The sequence below is a fragment of the Corylus avellana genome, chromosome 5 (genome assembly GCF_965113065.1).
Source record: "Corylus avellana chromosome 5, dhCorAvel1.hap1.2, whole genome shotgun sequence".
Lineage (NCBI taxonomy): Eukaryota > Viridiplantae > Streptophyta > Magnoliopsida > Fagales > Betulaceae > Corylus > Corylus avellana.
In genome coordinates, this window is record NC_142494.1 from 11,508,204 (window position 1) to 11,534,725 (window position 26,522).

Below are 26,522 nucleotides of genomic sequence, written 5' to 3' on the forward strand. Positions count from 1 at the left end.
AAATATCTCAACGCAACATGATTAGTGAATACAATAACCTTAGAACCAATTAGGTGCGACCTAAACTTCTCCAAAGCGAATATGATAGCTAATAATTCTTTCTCAGTAGTGGAATAATTTAGCTGGGCATCATTCAATATTCTAGAAGCATAATTAATGGTATGAGGTACTTTCTTGATTCTTTGACCCAAGACAGCTCCCACAGCGAAGTCACTGGCATCACACATGAGCTCAAAGGGTAGACTCCAATCAGGTGCCTGCATTATTGGTGCAGATGTGAGTAGCATTTTCAGTGTGTTGAAGGCAGTTATGTTTTCTTTAGTCCATTCAAACTTGGCCTCCTTCCCTAGAAATGCACAGAGGGGTTTAGAGATCTTGAAAAAAATCCTTGATGAACCTTCTATAGAATCCGGCATGTCCAAGAAAACTCCTCACCCCCTTTACTGTCAGAGGTGGGGGAAGTTTGGAGATGATATCTATCTTGGCCTTATCCACCTCAATGCCCTTGCATGAAATAGCATGACCCAATATAATGCCTTGCTGAACCATGAAATGACATTTTTCCCAATTGAGCACTAGGTTGCATTCTTCACACCTCTTGAGCATGTTCTTCAAATGGTGGAGGCATTCATCAAAACTAGACACAAAAACACTAAAGTCATCCATAAACACCTCAATGGTTTTCTCCACCATGTCTAAAAAAATGCTCATCATGCATCTCTGGAATGTGGCTGGGGCATTGCATAAGCCAAATGGCATCCTTCTGTAGGCAAATGTGCCAAAAGGACATGTGAAGGTGATCTTCTCCTGATCCTCTCGTGCTATTGCAATCTGATTATAGCCACTGTACCCATCCAAGAAACAATAGTGGCTATGGCCAGCTAACCTCTCTAGCATTTGGTCAATGAAGGGTAATGGAAAATGATATTTTCTGGTTACCTTGTTCAGTCTTTTGTAATCGACGCATACCCTCCACCCAGTGGTTACTCTTGTGGGTATCAGCTCATCATCTTCATTCTTCACCACTATGATCCCACTATTTTTTGGCACTACTTGGACTGGATTGACCCATTTGCTGTCTGAGATGGGATAGATGATGCCCACATCCAGTAGTTTTAATACCTCTGCCACTAACTTCTTCATGTGTGGGTTAAGTCTTCTTTATGCATCCCTAGTTGGCTTGGCTTCATCTTCAAGAAAGATTTGATGCATACATTTGGCTGGACTTATTCCCTTGATGTCAGCAATGGTCCACCCCAAAGTAGTTTTATGCTCTCTAAGCACTCTCAACAGCTTTTCTTCTTCGTCACAACTCAGATTTGCTGCAATTATGACTGGTAGTGTCTTGTTTGCTCCTAAGTAGGCATATGTCAGGTGGTCTGGCAATTGCTTCAATTCCAGCTTGGGTGCCTGGACAATAGAAGGAACAATAAAGGTATTAGTAGGCTCAAGCATCTCGAAGGGAGGAGTATACTTACGTGAGTATTTTGGAGAGGCCTCAAGGTGATGCACTGTTTCAATGATGTCATTGGTAACATCTTCAGGGTTTGGCTTAATGTCCTGCCTTGTGAAACTATGGGTGAGGGTGGCCTCCAATGGATCTTTATGTTAGCCCTGCAAAACTGGCTCACTAACACCTTGGATCATCTAAACATCAAAATATTCTAAATCTCCTTGAGGTAATTTCAATGCATCGAATATTTTGAACTCTATTGTCTCACCATTTACCTTTATGCTCACAATACCCTTTTTCACACCTATTGTAGTATCAACAGTTCTCATAAAGGGTTTTCCTAAGATAATAGGTAAAGGTGATAGCATAGGAGATTCTTCTACATTCAATACAATGAAATCAGCAGGTAGAATAAATGTACCTACCTTTACTAAAACATCCTCAAGTATACCTCTTGGTCTTTTGATGCTTATGTCTGTCAATTGCAAGGTGATAGAGGTTGGTTGAAGCTCCCCCAATCCCAACTTTTCATATACAATGTAAGGCATCAAATTCACCCCTGCTCCTTGATATAGTAGTGCCTTTTCAAAAGAATGGTCTCCTATCCTACAAGGAATGGTAAAACTACTTGGATCTGTTAGCTTTGGTGGTAATTTTCTTAACAAGATTGCACTTACCTCTTCTGTTAAGGCCACTGTCACATACTCCTGAAACTTCCTTTTGTTAGTGCAACAATCCTTTAAGAATTTAACATATGAAGGAGTCTATTTAATTGCATCTAATAAAGGAATGTTGATTTCTACTTTCCTCAAGGTCTCAACGATATCCGTGAGATTATTTCACCAAATGGGAAGAGGTTGAAGCCTTAGTAAATATTACAGCTAAGGCAGTAGAACGGTTTTTATAGAAGAACGTCATATGCCGGTATGGCATTCCCCATGCATTCATCACGGATAATGGCAAGCAGTTCGATTGCGACTCATTCCGAGACTGGTGTGCCCAGCTTTGGGTAAGGAACTATTACTCATCTCCAGGGCATCCTCAGGCTAATGGGCAAGTAGAGGCCACCAACAAAACGATTTTTAAAATCCTGAAGACAAAACTTGATGATCGCAAAGGAGATTGGCCGGAAGATCTTCCAAAAGTTTTGTGGGCATACCGGACAACCAAAAGAACTCCAACCGAGGAGACACCATTTGCCTTGGCATTCGGAACCGAGGCAGTCATTCCAGCCGAAGTAGGCTCGGGCAGCTATCGTGTAGAAACCTTCTAGCCCGAGACCAACAACAAGGGTTGACAGCTACACCTGTACTTGTTACAAGAGAAGCGGGATCCAGCCCAAGTGACTATGTCAGCATACCAGGCAAGAGTGACTCAGTATTTTAACAGGAAGGTCAAACCTCGAAGTTTCAAAGTTGGGGATATGGTCTAACGTAGAATCACACTGGCAACCAAGGACCTAGCTGAGGGAAAACTGGCTCCTAATTGGGAAGGACCCTATAGGGTAATTGAGTGCAAAAGGGCAGGAGCGTACCATTTGGAGGATTCCAGAGGTAAGGCTCTTCCGAGACCTTGGAATGTTGAGCACCTCAAAAAGTACTATGTCTAAAATGCTGTAATATGTGGTTCCTTTTTCATCTCAATATTTTCATTTCAATGAATAAAGTATCTCGGAGTTAAACATTATACAAAGTTCATAAGTACAATTAAAAGGTTTTATGAGTCTCAGAAAATACAGCTGAAAAGGCTTTCCTGAGCCCTAAAGAGATGCAACCGAAAGAAGCTCTCTCTTAACTTAACATAGCCCAGAGATCAAAAAACCTAAGGAACTCCCCGAGACCTAACTCGGGGTAGCATAACTATGGTTAAGTCTGAGGTTAAGTTAGAAAACTTAAGAAATTCCCCGAGACCTAACTCGAAGAAGCATAACTATGGTTAAGTCTAAAACCTAAAAGCCTTCCCGAGACCGAACTTGGAGAAACATAATTGTGGGTTCTTTCAAACTACCTTAACCAACAAGCAAACGTCAGAAGGTTATTATTCCGAGACCTGATGTTAGACTTATGTTATTCTTCCAAAATGTTAAACGCAAAAAATATACACAGAAACTCATTTCATTAAGAGAATTGAGATATACACAAAAAAAATCCTTAAAAGGTTTTACATCATCCTTCTTTGGAGGCAAAAGTAGGAGCAACATCAGGGGCCTTGGCAAATGTGGACTCAGCAGTATCAGCCTCGACAGATTGTACATTATCAGGGGCAGTCTCGGTACTATGGCGTTGTTGATCTGAGAAGGGGTCATAGAAAAATTCTTTTATCCCTGCTGCATCAGGCATTTATTCTTGGCCCAGGTTAACCAGCTGCGCCATAGCTGCATCTGAACAAGGGATGTCCTCGATCTTCACCTTGTCAAGATCTATTATTCGTGTCGAATCCTTAGCCCATGCTCGAAAGGTTTCGAAGCCCAGAATAAGCACGTCGGCCCAGGCAGAGTTTCGAACCCATGAAGCAAAGGATAACTGACGGAGATAATTGGCAGCTTGGGTTCTTGCTTGCTTCAACTGAGCCCTCACCTGGACGTGCTTGCCTTTGAAGAATTTGAGTTTCTCCTCGGCAACCACCTTGGCTTCATTCGCCTTCACCACTAAGGCTTTCTGATCCAAGATCTCATCCTAAGCCGATTTCAGCTGATCCGAGACCCCCGTTTGCATTTCTTCTAGCTAGTTCAGGTCTTCTTTTATGATAGAATTGTCCTCCTGAAGTCAGTTTACTTAAGTTCGAAGACCTTCAATCTCAGCCAACAGCTCTGTGACCTTAGACTTAGCCCTTGCCAGAGCCGTAGCAGCCTCAGAAGTCTCGGCTTGCATTATTGACTGTTGTTGACCCGAGAGCAGCAGCTCTTCATCTTGCTTAGCCACTATCTCTTTTAGCCTGGCATTTTCAACTTCCAGGTTAGTAACCTTGTCTTTGAGACTACTTGTCTTAGTGGCCGAGTCCTTGGCCACCTTTCGGAAGTAGTAGTACAAGATAAGCGACTTCATGATGCTCTGCAACAAGAATTTCATCAGCATGTATATATAAAGATAGAAGAGGAGAAATATATTATACTTACAAAAAGTTGGAAGAAAATCATCTACTCAGTCATGCTTTGAGCAGATGTGTCACATTCCATTGTAAGGCTCTCATGTGGAATCAAATCCACCAATGCTAGGAAAGGGTTGCCCTTCAGATCGCCGCTGAACTTTGCAAGGGGCCTGCCGACAGTCTAATCCACCCAATGAGGCCTTATTGGTGAGACGGAAGAAGACGAGCTCTCGGTAGCAGACGCTTTCTCGGCAGCCGAGGTCCTCTTGGCAGCAGCAGCCTTCTTGGCACGTGTGGGTGTCGGCGGCCGAGCCTTAGCAGGTTTTGAAGCACGGGCTTCCAGTTCCTCCTCAACAATAGGGGATAGAGGTCGAGCTTCCTTGGCAGCTACAGTACGCCCCTTGGTCCTTTCACGCACCATCCCTACGGAACTATCTGAGTGTTCTTCTAACTCTATCTCATCCAAGATGTGTTGGATATTTGAGCCTAAGGGTTGGAGTGATATAGACTCGATGGGGATTGTAGTCCCGGCCACAGCTCCAGCCGAGGCCAAGGGAGTAGCATTTAACAGCCGCACTGGGACGGGCTCGTTTGCAAGGAAGGCCTCAACCTCAACCACGGGTTTCACCACAGGTTCAGGACCAATCTTTCACCTAGCAGCCAAGAAGCTGGCATATTGATCCTGCAACTTTCCTTCTGCCACTTTTATCAGTTTCCTCTTTTTCAGTTGAGGGGTTTCAGGCTCGTCGGGCTCATCTACCAAGTGCAAAGCCTTGGCTGCCCAAGGAGGAGTGTTGAGTTTTTTAGCCCTAACATCCATTTTTCGAGGCCTCGTAGTTTGGAATTGTGGAACAGCAGGTTGGACCGCTCCCCCACTTATCTTTAGAGCCCCACCTATACGAAGTGGGAGATTCTTCTGTTTAGGCGGCTCGACTATTTTACCCTTTCCTTTATCGAGCCTGGACTTCCGGGGGTAGCTCCTCGAGTGTTAGCTGCTAGGGGGTCTGAAGCGACAAACCTCGAGTGTTAGCTGCTAGGGGGTCTGAAGCGACAAACTTGAGGTCCCAAACGATCATAGAAGCAAGCCTCTTTTTTGCTCCACCGGCACCTCCTTCTTGAGTGTCGAGGCCTCTCCCTTCCGAGGCCATACTAATTAATCTGGAATAGTTCAGTAGACTTTCGTGTTTCTGAGTCCACGCTAAAACATCGTTGACACAGCGCTGCTCATCCTCTGTGAGGATTGGCTCTTTAGACGCATTCCCTGCAGGAACGCATGTTTCCTGAGGCACTCTCGAACCTTTGGCAACTTTAGTAGGATGGAACTCCCACTGACCTGTAGCGAAAAAGTATTTACTTTTCCACGCGTGGTTGCTGGAATACTTGCTGTCTATATGGATGAATTTCCCCCATCGTGACTGGAAGTTGTATAAGCCTTCACACTTCGGGTTCTTTTAGTTCTGATATACCCATAAAAATTCTCAGGTAGAGAGATAATGCCCCGGTCCGAGCGCCATAGGCCAAAGCAACATGCAGGCGTAGATGAGCCTCCATGCGTTGGGCACAACTTGATGCGGGGCCAGGTTCACATGACTCAGCAATTCTCGCGAAACATAGTCTCGTACAGACAAACTTCATGCGCATTAGAACGCACTATAGCGCCCACTTGTTCATTTTCAAACCGAAGCTTCACCGACTTGGGAATAAAACACTCCTCCAGGATTCTGGCTTCATCAGCCCTAGTTAACTCCGGTCGCCAGCAGGTTGGATAAGTGTTGTTGCCGAGGCCATCGGAGCGTGATCCCTCGTCGCCAGACATGATGATGTAAGAAAAAGAGGAAAGGGAGAAAATTCTTGGAGAACGGAGGAAAAATAGAAAGCTCAAGCTTTGACCACGAGATAGAGAGAGTAAAGGGAAAAAGGGAAGTCACTGCCTTTTAAAGACTCGCCTCGGCAATACGCGCATTAAATGCACCGAGAGGAGCACGCCTTTGCAGATGACATGTGGAGGTACTCGAGTACCTGGCTCAATGAACCGACGGGGTCTCAAGAATACCAACAGACTCCACTTCAAATTTGAAATTCAATTTTCCCGCCAAAATTTGAAAATTGAACTGCCCAAAATTTGAAATTCAAATTTCAAAAATTTCCCCGCCTCAGTCATCTGAGACGGGACCCAGAAGATAATATGTCATCTCGGATGTTTCCATATAGGGGACAGCCTCGGAAGATAGACCTATTCCTTCAGACATGAAATTTCCTTAGTTCTAAAAACATGGAAATTGGGGGTAACTGTTGGGTCATAGATCAACCCATTAAATACCCAGTAATCCTCGGGTCCAGTCTAATCATGGAAAGGCCCAAGCCTTGTAAGGATTCGGGCAACCACGTCCGAGACCTACATATTCGAGACCCTTATGACCGATACCCCTGGGATCCGAGACCCTTAAGTCGAGACCCATGGGATCCGAGACCGTTAAGTCCGAGACTAACTCAAGACACACAGGTCTCGGCAACAAGGATAACTTGGATATCTTGAAAGATACATCCATTAATAGATAAGTGATCTTGTTTATTCAAAAGCTGCCATATCTATCTAAAATGCAAATCATATATCGCAACCACCAAATCCTATGATCTTAATCCCCTAAGATCTCGATGATGATGATCACCCAAATCCCTTATCAGTAACTGCATCGCAGAAACTCAGGGAAAAGTGGTTCATTGGTGAAGGGACTTCCACTACTTCACGACGCCTATAAAAGACAAATGATCTCATCATATGGGGGTAAATGCAATTTTGGCATTTACGTCTTCCTTTGTTACTTATACTATTTTTCATTCTGACTTAGGCATCAGAGTGTCCCCGCCGGCTTACCCCGGTCTCTTCGATACTTCTCTTCTTCTTTGTTGTGCAGTCAAACCATTTGCATGCTGGTCAACTCAGACTCGGCAGGCATGCCATGTCACCGGTAGGAAAACTGTGCTTCAACACCTTTAAAGAGAATAGCTTATCCGAGAACGAGAATAGGAACTCCCACGAATAGTGCAACCAAACGGCACTTTTCTTCCGCTAAAAGAAAACCGAACTCCCACGAATAGTGCAACCAAACAGCACTTTTCTTCCGCTAAAAGAAAACCCAACATACAAGTCACCAATTCACAACCCAAACAAGCTGCCAAGCTCCTTATTTAGCCGCCGTCAGCTGGAGCTTCACCGCACGCCGTTCAGTCCGTCACCCGCACTCTCCTGGAGCAATACTGCAGCACCGCACCACTCAACCACCGAAGTAGCGTCGATCTCCACCGCAGAAGGAAGAAAGAACCCCTTGCTAAACACACAATCACCTACTTGCGCGCTCTCTTACGGTGGGCTTTGTTGTAGTAAACATGGCGCCGGATCCAAATGCAAGTAGTAGCGGCACGGTTCCGTCCAAGGACCCCAAGAAGAAGAAGGACGAGAAAAAGGAAGAAGATCTGGTGGGTTTGGTTTTGTGGATTCAGCTATTTTGTGCTTCCTAGGGTTTCTGTGCAATATTTGGAGAAAAAGCGAAATAGAAACTTTAGCTATGCGCGAGGCTTGGTTTTGTTTGAAAGTTATAGTTGTCTTGTGCTCTCTTTTGGGGTCTTTGATTTTCTAGAGCATCAAAGATTTTATTTTATTTTTTTCTGGATATTTTGACCCTTTTTTGCTTAGTAACTGAAGAAATGGATAAAAAATGAATTGGTGGGTCAATTTGTGTATTGCAGTCGGATGAGGATTTGGCGTTGAAGCAGCAGTTGGAGTTGTATGTGGAAAGGGTTCAGGATCCTGATCCTGGGCTGCAGAAGGTTGCGCTTGAGAGCATGAGGTAGTTCCTCTTATCCTTCACTTTCTGGTTATTTATTGGATCATTCCTCTTTCCTGGTTAGGATTAACTTTCTGTAACTTTACTCGGTTAGGGTTAAAATTATTGATTTTTTTTTGTACCCGGTTTGTTGTAATTGTGTCATGTTTATTCTCTTTCTGTTTCTATGACTCATGCTTGGTAGTGTGTTTGATTTTGTTGATATTTCATCACTTGTTTTGGTTCTTGAAAGGAGTTCACCTTTTGGGCTTTTATGTATACTCAAAATGCTGATAGGAGAATAATAGTTCGTTGTATGAGAGCATGTTAAATGAAGGTAGGTTGATTAAGTTGGTTATTTTTTGGATGTGAGAAATGTAATTCTCGATGGTAGAAGTGTTGACATAGCTTTTGTTCTGTGGTGAAAAATCATTAAGGGTCAAATGTCGTTTCAAATTTTATACAACATTTTAATTATGAAAGCAGAGAATATAATGAGATAAACGATTAAAAAAAATGAGGGACTTGGTGAATTACCTTTATTTAAGCTAAAAATATATTTTTTTGATAAGTAATAACTAGTCTTATTAAAAGCGTAAGGCGCCCCCAAGGTACACAGGAAGTATACAAAAGAACTGTGGCATTTGTATCTTTGGACTGTGGCATTTAAGCTAAAAATATAAAAGCATAAGAACGCCGGATATCTAATTTCAGGAGGATATAAGAATTTAAAGGCTAATATTCCCTCACATGTGGAAGACAAGAACCAAAATTGAGCCTTTCCACCTTATGATTCTATGTATTTTTGGTAAATATGCAATGACAAATAGAATTGTATCTGTGTATTTTTGGTAAATATGCAATGACAAATAGAATTGTATCTGTGAGGTCCTTGTCTTCCAAGAAGGCTACAGAGAGAATTGCAGTCGACTATGAGTATGAAACTGTAGGTAGAATGTAGCCCTCTTTTGACAATTTTAGGGAATTTTTCTTCTATCCTAAAAAAGAAAATTCGTGCATGTAACTGGTAGATCAAGAAGGCCCTCTTCAGATGGATATGGTCTAAGTATCAGTGAGATTTTTTTAGTTGTTTCCCTTGTTAGCAGCCCTCTGGATACTAGATGCTTCTGACAGGATATATGGAATTTGTAAGTAGCAATGATTGCATGAAACAATGTCTTATAGTGTGGCTTAACAGAATGTAAATTTTATCTTGTAGGCAGGAAATTCGAACCTCTACTAGCTCTATGACCTCGGTCCCAAAGCCATTGAAGTTTCTTCGTCCACACTATGGAACTTTGAAAGCATATTATGAAACAATGCAGGATTCAGATTTGAAGGTATCACTTGTTTGGTTGGACACTATCCATAAAGTATCATTTTGTAGCTTTTCTAATTAACTTTCTTGCAAATGCAGAAGTACTTAGCAGATATACTGTCAGTTTTGGCGCTCACTATGTCTGCGGAGGGTGAACGGGTATGCATAGTTGTTTTAGGGGTTAAGTTTAATATATTATTTTTGGTGATTGATTCAGTTGATTGTGCATGGATTCCTTCATTTGTGTTGCATCTTCCTTGTGGTTACATATTTTTTGTGATATTCAAAATATGTGCTGATTCATGTATCTTGTGTATACATCCGCATGCATAAAACATTGGAGTAGCAAGTATACTAGATATTTGGTGGTCAATTTTTCCCTGAGATTTCTGTGCATAAATAAGTTAATCTAAGTTCCTTTATGTCATTTATAGTAACATATCTATTTTTTATTTTTCTCCAACTCTTTCAGGAGAGCCTAAAGTACAGATTGTTGGGTTCAGAGGGTGATATTGGCTCATGGGGCCATGAATATGTGAGGTGAGCATAATCTGATTAAAAAAGTATGGTCAGCATAGGGTTTTTCGGTGGAAAGTAGTAAAGTTTTAGTTGGATCTGGTCAGTTTTTCAGTTAAGGTTTAGGTTCTAGAAGTTTTTCTAAGTAGTGATTGAAGTTCAATATATGTAATTAAATGTTATCCTTACTAGCAATGGATTTGCTCATAATCAGGAACTTAGCTGGAGAAATTGCACAGGAGTATGCAAAGCGACAGGTTAGAAATCAATCTTATTGAATGCTATGATAATTTTCTCCTCGAAAAACTGGTTTGGGTACTGGAATGGTTCTATAAATCTTCTCTTATAATTAATAAGGGCTTCATGTGCATTTGGAGCTTAAAGCATTAAAACTAGGTTTCATATGCACCTGGAAAAACAGATTAGAGTGATTGATCTTTCTTGTATAGTATCATGTACTGCAATATGCATGTTTCCAAGACTTCAATGGTATGTATAATGCTGTAGGGTGTTATTACATCTTTGATGGTCATTGTACTTATTTTTTCCCCAGTATCTGTTATTAGTAGTGGGGCATGCATCGATAAATAATGTTCTTAAGAATTTTATGTCCTATGGGGTTCCATAGTTGGTTTCTTAAGTTTTATCTCATGTATAATTACATTTTATATCTTTCCATATGCTGCAACAGAGCGAAGAAGCTCCAATTGATGATCTTATGGAGCTTGTTCAACAAATAGTTGCTTTTCATATGAAGGTATGATTCATTAACAAGTTACAGCATTTCTGTAGGAAACATGTGCTAGGATTGTTTTCAGTTTCTAATCAGTTTTTATTTGCATTGCAGCACAATGCTGAACCTGAAGCTGTTGATCTTTTAATGGAGGTACTAAGCAGTATTGCTCTTCTTAACTTCTTCCTTAGTTGTGCCTAAATCCACTCCCTTTTTCTTAACAACTATTTTTGGTGTAAAGCCAAGCTTGAAATATGTAATATCTGATGAATGCCAGGTTGAGGACCTTGATCTTTTAATTGAGCATGTGGACAGTACGAATTTCAAAAGGACGTGTCTCTACCTGACCAGTTCAGCAAGGTAAGTTGGATTACTAGAATTTTCTGGAGATCGTGCTCCTATGGATTCATCATTTAACGCTACAGAAGCACAAATTGAAAAAGGAAAGGATTGAGAGTTGTTTTTCCTTGCCCCATTAGAACGGGGTGGAGGATGTGGTTGTGGGTAAACCACATCACATGCCTGTATAAGTTATCAATCATATTGCATATTGCCCCATTTGTAGTCAACATACAAGGAAATTTATTTATTTATTTTTAGTAATAGGTGTAGGATATGATCTTACTACCTAAACAATTGACATTCAGCATGTGCTTGCTCTTGTTCAAGAACTTGGAACATCCTACTTTGTAAAATTTTTGAACTTTTTGCTGCTCATTAAAGATCGAGAATGAACAAGTTTTAATTAGTTACTAAAGAGGACTTATCATTAATTTTCTATTATACATCAACCGGTGCATCAACACTCTAATAGATAATCATGTATGCTCAATAAATGATAACCTTTTGCCTCAGTGGTTGTTTTTATTGATCTCTCTCTCTCTCTCTGCCATGGTGATATTTCAAATTGTGACACTATGCAGATACCTCCCTGGCCCTGATGATATGTTGGTCCTGGATATTGCCTACATGATTTATTTAAAATTTGAGGAGTATCCAAATGCGCTTCAGATCGCCCTATTTCTGGATAACATGCAGGTTTGTACCTTGTTAAGAATCCAATGTGCTTCTTTTAATACATCCTTTCCTGACTATGCAATTGTAAACTATGTTTCTACGTGTGAGTGCCTTGGGAGAATTAGGTTTCATTGTGGATTGGAATTTCACAGCTCCACATTACTAGCAATTGCTATTACATACTTGCAATATTGGATTAGCTTTGCAATCGAGTCGAGTATTGAATGTTCAAGTTTGGTTTGTTTAATTTTGTATTTATTTTATTTACGGCATATGTGGTACGATGATATAGCTTTTTGACACACGTGACACGATTTCTTTGGTCTTAGTTGTGTAATATGCATACCTGTGTCACGAGGCCAAAACTTGAAGGGGTATGGGACAATGTCCTTTAAAATCATATCACCAACCTTATATTGTAATACACTTTTTTTTTTCTTCGTGAAACAAACTATTTATATTATATTTTATAACCTTATTTAGAATCTTAAACAATCCAGTATCAAGTCTATATGTATGTTTTATATTATATATACATTCACTATACATGCACGCATACTTATACACAATCATAAAAAATACACACATTCACACATACATACATATCTATATATGAAAACTGACAATCATAAAAATTTAAGCTATATTTATCTCATTATCACATTAGCAAGAGAATTCTCTTTTGTCCTTTTAGATACTTGAGATATCCTCAATACAAATTTTAAAGAATTATTACAAAAAATAATAAAAATGAAGTTATATGAGGATAAAAATGAAGTTATATGAGTTTATCCTCAATACCGTCGAGTTGAGTTTATATGAGTTCAACTCCTTTAATAAATGAGCCTTAATTATGCTTTTAATGATATTTCAGTTACTTATTAAAAAAAAAGCCTAAACAAAATTTATTAAATGTACTAAACTCAAGTCAAGTTCATACAAGTCGATCTCGAATTGTTTTTGAACAGCTTGGTTCATTTATAGCCCTAATAAATGATGAGATCCTTAGAATAATTATATAGTTTGTTCTAATAATTCAAAGTATCTGTTGGCAGTACGTGAAGCAGGTATTTACATCGTGTGATGATCTGCTACGAAAGAAGCAATTTTGTTACATCCTTGCTCGACATGTAAGTCTTGAATTTTTCCAATTTTGACACTTTTTAGTTTACACTGTTGACAAAAGTGTTTTTCTGAATGAGCTTATCTGTTAGAGTTTGTGTTGCATTTAGTATTCTTTATGAAACAAGCTATATAGTTTGATCTTTTACTGTTGCTAAGTTTATATAGGAGGGAATTTCCAATGTGTTTCAGGCAATGGTGTCCATGTTGTTGGTTTTGAGTAATTTTCTGTTAAAACAAAATTTGGCCTGAATGTCACGAGATATTATCATAAAATAATAGAACTAATGTTTTTTGTGTAGAGTCAAGACTATTGGTCCTTCATCAACACTTTCAGTTGGTGTGTTTTCTGATTTTTGTTTGGGCGTTTGGTGGGGAGTATGGTAATGTCTTGTAGTTCAACATTATTTTAGATATGGAAAGGATTTAACTCTAGGTAGACAATTAAATGAGAGGGAAAGTGGTAAGAAACCCATGAGCAAGACATGGGATTAGATGCTTAGCATGTCCTCAATTTGTTTGAAAGACATCACAGGAGTTACTATTCATATATGCGGCTTTTTGATACTTGGTACTTGTTATCTAAGTGTTGTTCTTTGATGCAGGGTATTACATTTGAGCTGGATGATGAGATGGCTGCAGATGATGATGACAGAGAGGCATTGCAGGAGATAATAAACAACAGCAGGTTAAGTGAAGGTTATCTTACACTTGCTCGAGATATTGAGGTCATGGAACCCAAATCTCCTGAAGATATCTATAAGGTTTGAACTTTTGTTCTGGATAATCTATAATGCTCGATAAGATATGACCCTTAATGTCTGCAAAGCTTTTAGTTCTGTTATTTGGCCTTGGTATGTTTACTAATTTTGTAGGCAACTGCTCTCACAATGTTTATTATTTGTATTGTTCTAAGGAGGAATTTGATCAAGTGAGATCATTAAGCTTTTCTACTCGCATGTGATTTCCACTTTTTATTTATGGTTTTTCTTTGTGACTTCTGCTAAAGTGCTCGTGACTTGCTAAGAGATCTTGTGGAAAGTTGGAAACTATTGCTGAAAATTCTGTCTCTAGTTGCCGTTGTTCTAATTGAAGTTTTGCCATAAATGGTGCTAATTAATTAAAGAAATTGTATATTGTGACGGCTGCTAATCTATGGACCTTACAGGTCTTCTATTTTATTGGTTTAGCGTGGAGTACCTCTTATATGCTGTAGAGACAACCATATCTCTGCTTCTGGGGTATGAAGGAAGTTAGTGGGTAGCCACTATGATTTCTGTGTTAGGAGACCTTGGTGAAAAAGCAGTGTCATTGACTAGTTTTTCTATGTATGCAGTGATTTATTTCTGCCAATTATGACTGTTGAATGCATTATGGCACAGTCTAGGTGTCACAGCCGTGACATGGCTGTCATGGTGGCAGCTTGGGTTTGCCAAACACCCTTGCTGACCACCATGCCCTGGCATGAGGGAGGCATGCTTTGGGCTAAGATGAAGGTTGGATTTGTTCCAGCCCTGCTGATTGTTTGGTTGGGCGATGGCCCATGCATTGTCAAGGTGCTTGGGCATGCTACTGATGGCCCAAGAGCTGCTGTGGGGCGCATGGGTGCTGGGATGGCTTGTGTGAGTGGGCTGGGCGTGGCCCAGGCCCTTTGTATGCTTGTCTGCCTGACCATGGTGCTGTATGCTGCTGAGAGGGGCCACATGGCGCCCAAGATGTCCTTGAGAAATGCTGGAGAAGTGCCTGCAGGCAGTGGCCACGTGGTGGCACTGCCCTGTCCAAGTTATGGTGCTGTTTGACTAAGGCATGGTGTGGCTTGCTGCACCAGCCACATGGCGCCCCTGCCTTGCCTTGCTGGAGAGAACCTGCTATGCCATGGTTCAATGATGGCCTTGCAGTGGAGCTGGGATGCTAGAACAAGCTTGAGTGTGGCAGTGGGTTTGTGTGGGGCGCTGGCCAAGCCCATTGCCTGATGATGGCCTGCTACAGTGGGCAGCATGGTGTTCTACCATGCTTGCAAGTGTGCCTGCAAGGGCTGCCTTGGGGCAGCAAGCAAAGCAAGGGCAGTGGGCGAATTCAAATGGACCAGGGAGCACGATCCAGGTGGCAGGTTGCTGCTGGAAGTGACCTTGTTGCACCATGCTGTGGGCTGCAGCCAGGTGGCAGCCCACAGCAGCAAAGCTCTCCCTCCTGGTGGCTATAAGAGGGCTGCTGGGGCTCTCATTCTAGGGAGCTGGAAGCTACATTGTGAAGGAGTCTTGTGAGGGAGCTGCTGTGAGGAAACATGAGTGCATGTGATTTCCTATTGTAAGCCTTGGTGGCTGAGTTCATATTGTGGCTAAGGGTTCCATTGTGTTGTAAGGGCCCTGGTCATTGTCTTTGTACATTCGGTTTGGTTGAGTGTGAAAGTTGGGAGGTGTTGCTCCTGTAAAATTCTGTTGTGTTGTGATTACCCTTCCCTAACCTCTGTTGGTGTGTTGGCTGCCTTGGCACTGCTTGGTGCTTTGCTAAGGGCCATCACGTGGCTTGTTTGGTGCGAAAAATTTGCCCCGTGACAATTGGTATCAGAGCACGGTTGGGGTCATGGCAGGTGGCTCTACACAAGACTTGCGGGAAAGAGTAGCCAGGCTGGAAGCCTTGCTAGGGGTTCCTGCGGAGGAGTCCTCCTCCACTACTATTATGGAGCAGTTGGCTGCTGCTCAGAAGTCTATCTCAGACTTGCAGTCGTCCCTTGATGCCCATAGTGCAAATGCCTTGCAACGGTTGGAAGAAAGAGCTGAGGAGCAAGCTGACCTTGCAGCTCACCGGTTTGAAGGTATGGGTGAAGAGATCGAGTCCATGCAAGATGATATCAAAGGGTTTTCAGCCCGCTTTGATGCTGAGTTAGACATTCTCAAAAGGGCTATCCGTGGCTTACCTACTGGTGGGGAGGCCACGGCCAAGCTGAAGGTTCCAGAACCTAAGCCCTTTGGGGGTGCCAGAAGTGCTAAGGAGTTGGAAAACTTCCTATGGGATATGGAGCAGTATTTTCGGGCTGCTCGTATTCCAGAAACAGAACGTGTCACCATCACCACCATGTATTTGGATGGCGATGCCAAGCTATGGTGGCGTACCAGGGAAGATGATGATTCTGGTAGGCCAAAGATCACAAACTGGGAAGCACTTCGAAAGGAGCTGAGAGATCAGTTTCTTCCTTGCAACACTGCATGGGTTGCAAGGGACTCCCTCAAGAAGTTGAAGCACACAACCTCAGTAAGGGAGTACGTGAAACAGTTTAGTTCTTTGATGCTGGATATCAAAGACATGTCGGAGGCCGACAAACTATACAATTTCACATCAGGATTACAAGTGTGGGCTCAACTTGAGCTAAGAAGGCAGGGGGTGCGTGACCTCCCATCTGCCATGGCTGCTGCCGATGCCTTGGTTGATTTTCGACAGAGCAAAGAAGATGGGGAGAAACCTAGACCTAAGTCGAAAGACAAGGGTAAGAAGAAGGTGGGCAATGAGAAGCCCAAGTTCAAGGGGAAAACCGACAAGAGCAAGGGCAGGGTTGTTGACAAACCGCAGCCCAACAAGAACAATCTTGGTTGCTTTATATGCAATGGTCCCCATAGGGCAAGGGATTGCCCAAAGAAGGAGAAGCTGAATGCTCTAGTCACAGAGGAAGGTCCAGAAGCTGGGGGTGGGGAATTTCAAGCTCGAATGAACCCCCTCCAGATGCGGTTGAATGCTCTAAAGGCAGAACCATCTACTGTGCTAATGTATGTTCCTGTGGAGGCCAACTCCTCAAAGTCCACGGCCATGCTAGACACAGGGGCTACACACAACTTCGTGGCAGCACGCATGATAACTAGGTTGGGGCTAAAGCTGAGCAAGTGCCCAAGCAAGCTGAAGGCAGTGAACTCAGAAGCCCAGCCAGTGGTGGGTATTGCTCATACAGTCTCCTTGAAGGTTGGAGAGTGGACAGGAGAGGTAAACTTTCTTGTGGTTCCCTTGGATGATTTTGATATTATTCTTGGAAATGAGTTCTTTGTGCTGGCTGAGGCAGCACCCATGCCCTTTTTGAGGGGAATGTTGATCATGGACAAGGCACACCCTTGCTATGTGAGGGCCATTAAGGAGGCACCACCTCCCCATGGCAGTAGTAAGGATGGTGCCCTCTCAGCCATGCAACTCAAACATGGCCTGAGAAGAGGAGATGTTACTTACTTGGCTGCTTTGAGAGAAGTCAAGGAGGAGTCGTGTGTGGATGCACCAGAACAGGTGCTGAGTTTGTTGGAAGAGTTTGAGGATGTCATGCCTCCTGAGTTGCCCAAAACTCTTCCTCCTAGACGAAATGTTGACCATAGAATTGAGTTGCTGCCTGGTTCAACACCACCTGCTCGTGCACCATACAGAATGTCGCCAAAAGAGTTGGCAGAATTGCAGAGGCAGCTTACTGAGTTGCTGGAAACAGGTTTCATCCAGCCCTCCAAAGCTCCCTATGGTGCCCCAGTGCTCTTCCAAAAGAAGAAGGATGGATCGCTTCGAATGTGTGTGGATTATAGGGCTTTGAACAAGGTTACAGTGAAGAACAAATACCCTGTGCCCCTTATCCAAGACCTCTTCGATCGATTGAGCAGGGCATCCTACTACACCAAGCTGGACTTGCGTTCTGGTTATTGGCAAGTGAGAATCGCAGAGGGGGATGAGCTCAAGACAACCTGTGTAACTCGGTATGGCTCTTTTGAATTTCTTGTGATGCCTTTTGGCCTCACCAATGCCCCTGCTACCTTTTGCAACCTTATGAATGATGTCTTTTATGATTACATAGATAAATTTGTGGTTGTCTATCTTGATGACATTGTGGTATACAGTGAGTCTTTTGTTAATCATTTAAGCCATCTAAGGTTGGTTCTAACTCGGTTGAGGGAGAACTCTCTTTATGTAAAGAAAGAGAAGTGTGAGTTTGCTCGCAGGGAGATTCTGTTCCTAGGCCACAAAATCAGTGCAGGGAAGATATTAATGGATGAAGGCAAGGTGAAGGCCATCCAAGACTGGTCACCACCCAAGACAGTGTCGGGATTGCGCTCGTTCCTTGGGCTGGCCAACTATTACAGAAAGTTCATTGCTGCCTATTCAAAGAAGGCAGCTCCCCTCACTGACCTGCTGAAGAAAGATAGGCAGTGGCGTTGGACAGATCAATGCCAGGCCGCCTTCGACAAGTTGAAAGCTGCTGTTGCAAGTGAACCTGTCCTGCACCTGCCTGACTTTGAACTACCATTCGAAGTACACACTGATGCCTCAGATAGAGCCATTGGGGGTGTGTTGGTGCAAGAAGGGCATCCAGTTGCCTATGAGAGCAGAAAGTTGAAGGAGGCTGAGCAGAGGTATTCTGCCCATGAGAAAGAAATGCTGGCTGTTGTTCATTGTTTGCTAGTATGGAGAGTATACTTGCTGGGAACCAAGTTTGTGGTTCGCACCGACAATGCTGCCAACACCTTCTTTCAAACTCAAAAGAAGTTGTCAGCAAAGCAGGCTCGATGGCAGGAGTTTTTACAAGAGTATGACTTTGTGTGGGTACACAAACCTGGCAAACACAACCAGGTTGCTGATGCATTGAGCCGCAAGCATGCTGATGAGGTAGTTGCTGCTTTATCCAGAGTTGAGTCCAACTTCTTGGACAGAATCAAGGAGGCAGCAAAGACTGATAATGCTTATCTGAAGCTAGCAGAATCAGTCAAGCAAGGTATCGTTCGTCGGTATTGGCTGGAAGATGGCTTGTTGTATGCCAAAGGCCATCGATTATATGTCCCTGCTGGTGCCATACGACGTGAGCTATTGAGGGAGTCTCATGACTCCAAATGGGCTGGACATCCTGGGAGGGAAAGGATGTTTGCTCTTCTGTCCAGAGCTTATTACTGGCCTCGCCTAGGGGAAGAAGTGGAGCTGTATGTGAAGACTTGTCTGGTGTGCCAACAGGACAAGGGGGAGCAGAGGAGGGAAGCTGGCCTGCTGCAACCTCTCCCTGTTCCAGACAGGCCTTGGGCCTCAGTTTCCATGGATTTCGTTGGGGGTTTCCCTGCTGTGGAAGGGATGAATGCTGTGATGGTGGTTGTGGACAGATTCTCAAAGTATGCAGTCTTTATTGCAGTGCCAGGAAGTTGCCCTGCTGAGTTGGCTGCCAAGCTATTCTTTGCCCAAGTAGTGAAGATCTTTGGGCTGCCTGAAGACATTGTGAGTGATAGAGATCCCAGGTTTACTGGGCGGTTTTGGACTGCCTTGTTCAACATGATGGGGTCAGAATTGAAGTTCTCTACTGGCTATCACCCTCAAACAGATGGGCAGACAGAAAGGGTCAATGCTTTGCTTGAAGACTACTTGAGGCATTATGCTTCAACAAACCAGAAAAATTGGTTGGAATTGTTGGAAGTTGCCCAGTTTGCATACAACTTGAACAAGTCCTCTGCAACTGGGATGAGTCCATCTGAGCTGGTTTTTGGCCATCAACCCTTGGCCCCTCATGAAGTTGCAGCACAGAAAACAGGAGGAAGATGTCCTGCTGCCTTCAGATTTGTTAGAGAAAGGCAAGAGTTGCTGGAACATGCCAAGGACAGTTTGGCCAAAGCTCAGAAACGTATGAAGAAGTTTGCCGATGAGAAGCGGCGACACTTGGAGTTTTCTGTTGGGGACAAGGTGATGCTGAAGCTACCCCACAAAATTCTGAGGAAATTTCGAAGGGGAGTGATCCACAAGGGGCTGATGCCCAAGTATGATGGTCCCTTTGAAGTGGTAAAAAGAGTAGGCAATGTTGCCTATCGATTGAAGCTGCCTGAAAGATTGAAGGTGCATCCCACCTTCCATGTGAGTCTCCTCAAGCCATACCATGAAGATGTTGAGGAGCCAAGCCGTGGTAAACCAAGAAGAGCACCACCCAATGTTCAGAAGGAGTTTGAACAGAAAGTGGAGAAAATTTTGGACCACAAGAGGGAGGGCCAACACAAGAAGAATTGGAGAACATTTTATCTGGTTCAGTGGAGAGGCTCACCCATCTCAGAGGCAACATGGGAAAGGGACACCACCCTATGGCAGTTTGAGGACAAGGTCCTGGAGTATCTAGCCACCCAGTCGACGAGGGCGTCGACTTCATCTGGTGGGGGTGGTTTGTCACAGCCGTGACATGGCTGTCATGGTGGCAGCTTGGGTTTGCCAAACACCCTTGCTGACCACCATGCCCTGGCATGAGGGAGGCATGCTTTGGGCTAAGATGAAGGTTGGATTTGTTCCAGCCCTGCTGATTGTTTGGTTGGGCGATGGCCCATGCATTGTCAAGGTGCTTGGGCATGCTACTGATGGCCCAAGAGCTGCTGTGGGGCGCATGGGTGCTGGGATGGCTTGTGTGAGTGGGCTGGGCGTGGCCCAGGCCCTTTGTATGCTTGTCTGCCTGACCATGGTGCTGTATGCTGCTGAGAGGGGCCACATGGCGCCCAAGATGTCCTTGAGAAATGCTGGAGAAGTGCCTGCAGGCAGTGGCCACGTGGTGGCACTGCCCTGTCCAAGTTATGGTGCTGTTTGACTAAGGCATGGTGTGGCTTGCTGCACCAGCCACATGGCGCCCCTGCCTTGCCTTGCTGGAGAGAACCTGCTATGCCATGGTTCAATGATGGCCTTGCAGTGGAGCTGGGATGCTAGAACAAGCTTGAGTGTGGCAGTGGGTTTGTGTGGGGCGCTGGCCAAGCCCATTGCCTGATGATGGCCTGCTACAGTGGGCAGCATGGTGTTCTACCATGCTTGCAAGTGTGCCTGCAAGGGCTGCCTTGGGGCAGCAAGCAAAGCAAGGGCAGTGGGCGAATTCAAATGGACCAGGGAGCACGATCCAGGTGGCAGGTTGCTGCTGGAAGTGACCTTGTTGCACCATGCTGTGGGCTGCAGCCAGGTGGCAGCCCACAGCAGCAAAGCTCTCCCTCCTGGTGGCTATAAGAGGGCTGCTGGGGCTCTCATTCTAGGGAGCTGGAAGCTACATTGTGAAGGAGTCTTGTGAGGGAGCTGCTGTGAGGAAACATGAGTGCATGTGATTTCCTATTGTAAGCCTTGGTGGCTGAGTTCATATTGTGGCTAAGGGTTCCATTGTGTTGTAAGGGCCCTGGTCATTGTCTTTGTACATTCGGTTTGGTTGAGTGTGAAAGTTGGGAGGTGTTGCTCCTGTAAAATTCTGTTGTGTTGTGATTACCCTTCCCTAACCTCTGTTGGTGTGTTGGCTGCCTTGGCACTGCTTGGTGCTTTGCTAAGGGCCATCACGTGGCTTGTTTGGTGCGAAAAATTTGCCCCGTGACACTAGGACTGGTTGCTGCAAATGTATTGATTGTTATGTTAGTCTTGTTCATTTTTGTGCATGGCATATGTATTTTATATTTTAATAATTCATTTCATATTGGTATATGTTTATGTCTGTGTTGATGCATTATGGCTGTGTTGATGTCATGGGAGTGCTGGTAGTGTATAGGACTAATTAGGTTAAAGTCATGAGCATTTGCACTGTTTGGTCAACATGCATGAGATTTTATGAATTAAAGTTTCTATTTCAGGTGCAGAAGTTACCCAAAAGAAAAGAGAGAAAAATGTTATAGGTGCTCCTTTATGTTTAAAAGTGAATGTATGTATCAATTTGACTAGTTTGCATTTTCTTGTGTTTTGTTAGGCACACTTGCTTGATGGCCGGGCTAGTGCTGGTGCAAGTGTTGACTCAGCTAGACAAAACCTCGCTGCCACCTTTGTTAATGCCTTTGTAAATGCTGGCTTTGGTCAGGTAATATTTGCTCTATGAGTGAGAAATAGTGTATTGCTGTGAGTTTTCTTGATATGAATTCTTATATTGCTGCAGGATAAGTTGATGACAGTCCCATCAGACAATACCAGTGGTGGTTCTTCTTCTAATTGGCTTTTCAAAAATAAAGAACACGGGAAGACTAGTGCTGCAGCAAGTCTTGTATGCATGCATTTACTGCCTGGTTTCTCTCTTATTTATTGAACCTGTATGTTGGATTCTCATTGCCTTTTGTCATAACAGAGTATGATTTTACTGTGGGATGTTGATGCTGGGCTTGCCCAAATTGACAAATACTTCCACCTAAGTGACAGCCATATCATTGCTGGTGCATTATTAGGAGTTGGGATTGTGAATTGTGGTATCAAGAATGATTGTGACCCTGTGAGTTTGATTAACTATTCTTCTTTGCATGGAACAGCATATGAGCTTGAATTGTATCTCGATTCTTACTTGACTTCCTTTCTTAGGCACTAGCACTTCTGGGTGATTATGTAGATAAAGATGATTCATCCATCAGAATTGGTGCAATAATGGGCCTTGGAATTTCTTATGCTGGTTCCCAAAACGAGCAGGTGAAGTAGCTTGCTTTATGTCAATAGTTCTTTTTGGACGCAGCAATCATGCTTTGGTAATGGATGTTTGGATACCTCCTTTATTGTCCTTCACCCAATAGTCACACCTGTGAAATCTTTTACTGATCCAACAAGATGTGTGCTCTATATCTCTTGTGGTTACTGAAAGGTTGACAACTTGAGATAATCTATATTTGGTTGGAAGCTGTTTGTAAATTGTGAAGTTTGGGCCAGAAAGTGTTGTTTTTATTTGATTTTTAATGTCTTTCAAATGAAAGCTAACTTATTTATACTTTGTTAGATACGAAGTAAATTGGCTCCTATACTGAATGAGGCTAAAGCTCCCCTTGACGTAATTGCATTCACTGCAATCTCTTTGGGCTTGGTATATGTGGGTTCCTGCAATGAAGAGGTTGCTCAGGCAATTATATTTGCATTGATGGATCGAAGTGAGTCAGAGTTAGGGGAGCCCCTTACTCGCCTTTTGCCTCTTGGCCTTGGTCTTCTATACCTCGGAAAGCAGGTAAATTGATACTCAATTGAGACTTTTATTAGTTCATTCTTAGTATTCTAGTTTATCGAAGACCGATGGTTTCTCCTTTCACCTCCATATATTTTATCAATATCTTTTTTAATTGCATGGTAGATATCTGGCCTGGCTTTACTAAGTTGGCCAAAGATGCCATACAATGTGAGGATATTTACCATTACAGTTCTATCATTGTGATCATTTTTCAATCTGTCTTTGGTGTTCAACAGGAAAGTGTGGAGGCAACGGCTGAAGTCTCTAAGACCTTCAATGAAAAAATTAGAAAATACTGTGACATGACATTACTCTCTTGTGCCTATGCTGGAACAGGGAATGTTCTCAAGGTATTCTGTCAAGGCTAAATAATCACACCATTTATAAACTTTTCCGTAAATAATTATATAATATATAACTTCTTTTGCATGCACAAAGTAGCTGATCTTTTTTCCACAGGTTCAAAACCTTCTGGGTCACTGTTCACAACATCTTGACAAGGGTGAAACCCACCAGGGTCCTGCTGTACTTGGAATTGCTATGGTGGCAATGGCTGAAGAATTGGGGCTTGAGATGGCAATTCGTTCATTAGAGCATCTTTTACAGTATGGCGAACAGAACATTCGTCAAGCCGTTCCTTTGGCTCTTGCTCTCCTTTGCATATCAAACCCCAAGGTATTTATCCTTTTAGCTCTGGCTGATCCTTTGGTTAGGTCGATTCAATCCTTCTATAAAGCTGAGGTTTTTCCTTTTTGCTTTGGAAAGGAGTGACTTGAAAAGGCTCTTGTATACTTCATGTGTACTTGGTTTGTGCCCCTTTGTGTTTTATTGAAATTTGATTACTTTATTAAGAAAAGAGAGAGCTTGCTCATCAGCCTTACTTAGCTGGGCTGACTTTAAATGGCTATTTGGAATGCTTCTAAGGGTTGGATAAGTAATTTAATAGAACACATTCAGTCAAATTGTAAATCACTTGACTCATAGATTTCCTTTAAAGCAAATCTTTTATCTTCATTTCTTTTTGCTTTTTGGTTGTAAGCTGTCTCTTCATCAACTTGAAGGAAATTATATAACTTTGATCTGTGCTAATAAGTTGTTTAAATCTCTTTCAAATGCTTACGTTAAGTCTAATTAGTTATGAGTCAAGTTGGTGCTGAGGATAGTCTTTTTCTATAAGTTTGCTTTGCTTACCAGTTTGTTGATTGGCTCTTCTGGTCAGGTAAATGTTATGGACACATTAAGCAGGCTTAGCCATGATACAGATTCAGAAGTAGCAATGGTAAGATATTAGAATTAGTTAAGAAAATAGTTGAAAGAATTTCATCTCAGTTGGTTTCATTCTTTCTTCTTCTGATACCATTTAAGGCTAAAATGTATATTGGATGCTACAGGCTGCTGTTATTTCCTTAGGTTTGATTGGTGCGGGTACCAACAATGCTCGAATAGCTGGCATGCTTCGCAATCTTTCAAGCTATTACTACAAAGATGCCAGCCTTCTTTTCTGTGTAATGTTTCTAATGAATTTGGTTTGCTCTTCTGTACTGTATTGATGGAATTGAGAATGACCGAGTTTCTTTGTCACTTTTGCAGGTTCGAATTGCTCAAGGTCTTGTACATTTGGGGAAGGGCTTATTAACTCTTAATCCGTATCATTCTGAACGGTTCTTGCTATCCCCGTAAGTAATCCTTCTGCAGGGAAACCTTGCAACCTCACCTCATTCCTTTAAAACACATTATCTTTACTGCTTCTAGAGGCAGCTGAAGAGTGGCTTTCTGAGTATAGCCTTTTGTTCTATTTCGTGTCTAAACAATTTCTTCTCATCTGACAGGACAGCACTTGCTGGATTAGTAACCATGCTGCATGCATGCCTTGACATGAAAGCCATAATCTTGGGGAAATACCATTATATTCTCTACTTCCTTGTTTTGGCGATGCAGGTTGGTTCTAGTTTGGTTCTCTTTTTTGACCTCTTCAATTTGTTTGGTAGCCTTTATTTTTTTGTTGCCCTTTCAGGTAATTTTATTAACTTTTCTGATGGTCGATTATTTGGCAATGTTATGACAGCCTAGAATGTTGTTGACTGTGGATGAGAATCTCAAACCCCTTTCTGTACCTGTTCGGGTGGGTCAAGCAGTCGATGTCGTTGGCCAGGCTGGTCGTCCCAAGACCATCACTGGTTTCCAGACACACTCGACCCCTGTTCTTTTGGCTGCTGGTGATAGGGCAGAACTGGCTACTGAGAAGTAAGTACTCCCTTCAAAGTGGCCTTCCGATTTCCACATGTAGAAGAAATAGGGTAAAGATATTCACCACGCCTGGCGTGCATCAACAGTGATGCACGCCAGGCACAAAATTTTTTTTTTTATTATTTTTTTATTATTTTATTATTTTAATTTTTTTGAAAAAAAAAAAAAAAAAATTTTGTGCCTGGCGTGCTTCACTGTTGAAGCACGCCAGGCGTGCTCCCAATCACGACTCGAAGAAATAAGGTGGTTCAATAACCTCTGCTATTTAAATTGTATGCTAACAGTTACGCTTTTTATGTAGATACATTCCTCTGTCTCCCATTCTTGAAGGCTTTGTCATCTTGAAAGAGAACCCAGAGTACAGAGAAGAACATTAGAGCTGTATTAGAAGTGCACGAGAACTGAGATGACAATCGGTTGACGTGCGAGGGACTTGGAACCAGATCATCCGAAAAAACTGATGATGATTTGCTAGCATTTGTTGAATTGCATCCTATGTTCTACTCATAGAAAACTAGTCTTCTAGAACTAGCAAATTCATATTTATACATAAAATTATTATTTTACCGATATTTTGGAACATTGTTTTTTTTTCCAGAATCAAGTTTTTTTCAGAATGGTTATGGGCATGATGCTGTCTTCAATCTAATGCCATCATGAAAGCTTCTCATTATGATCTGTTTCTGTAAGCTCTTTTTATTTTCAGATCATTTAATTGTAAAAACTATTGTACTATGTTTCATGAAGTAGTGGAGTTGACCTGTTTAGTTCTGTCTCCTTCGGTTGAGGTTGAAACTCACTCATTTGGAAACAAGAGAAAACTAGTGTTTCTACAGATGAAAGACAGAGAGTACCCATGTATCAAATTTGCACAGATTTATTCAGCAGCAGGGGGCAAGAGCTCAAACGAGAATTGTTGCCAGACTATACATAGGGGTCAATTTAATGGCAATTTTAATCCGGTGCTATTCTGTTGGGACCAACCCATTTGGGTAATATTAAAATGCTCTTTCGAGACTAGGGGTGAAAATTTGTGTTTGTGTGTTGGGTTTGTATCATGTTGAGGGATTGGTATAACATTATACAGGTTAACTTTAATTTGACTTATTTAATTAAAATGATCATACTTTTTAACCCTACTTTGCTAATTTTGTGTTGGGTTGTGTTAAAGTTGTTTGTCTTAAATGTCGATTGTTGGGTTGAGCAAAAATATAAGATTATATAGGTCAATTTTAACCCTATTCATTTAATTAAACAAATGAGATGTATTTCTAAACCCTAATTCACTAGTTTCATGTTGGTTA

The 26,522-nt window shown here is 42.4% G+C and overlaps 1 protein-coding gene across 1 annotated transcript; it reads left to right on the forward strand.

The window, feature by feature from the left end:
• Nucleotides 1–7,644: 7,644 nt before the first annotated feature.
• LOC132180455 (26S proteasome non-ATPase regulatory subunit 2 homolog A) lies at nucleotides 7,645–25,985 on the forward strand. Its single transcript, XM_059593284.2, has 25 exons — nucleotides 7,645–8,017; nucleotides 8,288–8,388; nucleotides 9,584–9,704; nucleotides 9,782–9,841; nucleotides 10,155–10,222; nucleotides 10,413–10,455; nucleotides 10,890–10,955; nucleotides 11,046–11,084; nucleotides 11,209–11,291; nucleotides 11,855–11,969; nucleotides 13,004–13,078; nucleotides 13,676–13,834; nucleotides 21,748–21,855; nucleotides 21,931–22,035; nucleotides 22,117–22,257; nucleotides 22,344–22,448; nucleotides 22,750–22,971; nucleotides 23,208–23,321; nucleotides 23,431–23,646; nucleotides 24,191–24,250; nucleotides 24,363–24,476; nucleotides 24,562–24,647; nucleotides 24,801–24,909; nucleotides 25,037–25,215; nucleotides 25,520–25,985. Exons 1-25 carry the CDS (start codon nucleotides 7,928–7,930, stop codon nucleotides 25,593–25,595), a joined length of 2,655 nt encoding a protein of 884 aa, XP_059449267.1. The 5' UTR covers nucleotides 7,645–7,927; the 3' UTR covers nucleotides 25,596–25,985.
• The last annotated feature ends 537 nt before the right edge of the window (nucleotides 25,986–26,522 follow it).

Coding starts and splice junctions, on each gene's coding strand:
- LOC132180455 (XM_059593284.2), top strand. CDS start 7,928: ATGGCGCCGGATCCAAATGCAAGTAGTAGCGGCACGGTTCCGTCCAAG. Junction 9,842..10,154: donor TGTCTGCGGAGGGTGAACGG/GTATGCATAGTT, acceptor CAACTCTTTCAG/GAGAGCCTAAAGTACAGATT. Junction 10,956..11,045: donor TAGTTGCTTTTCATATGAAG/GTATGATTCATT, acceptor TTTGCATTGCAG/CACAATGCTGAACCTGAAGC.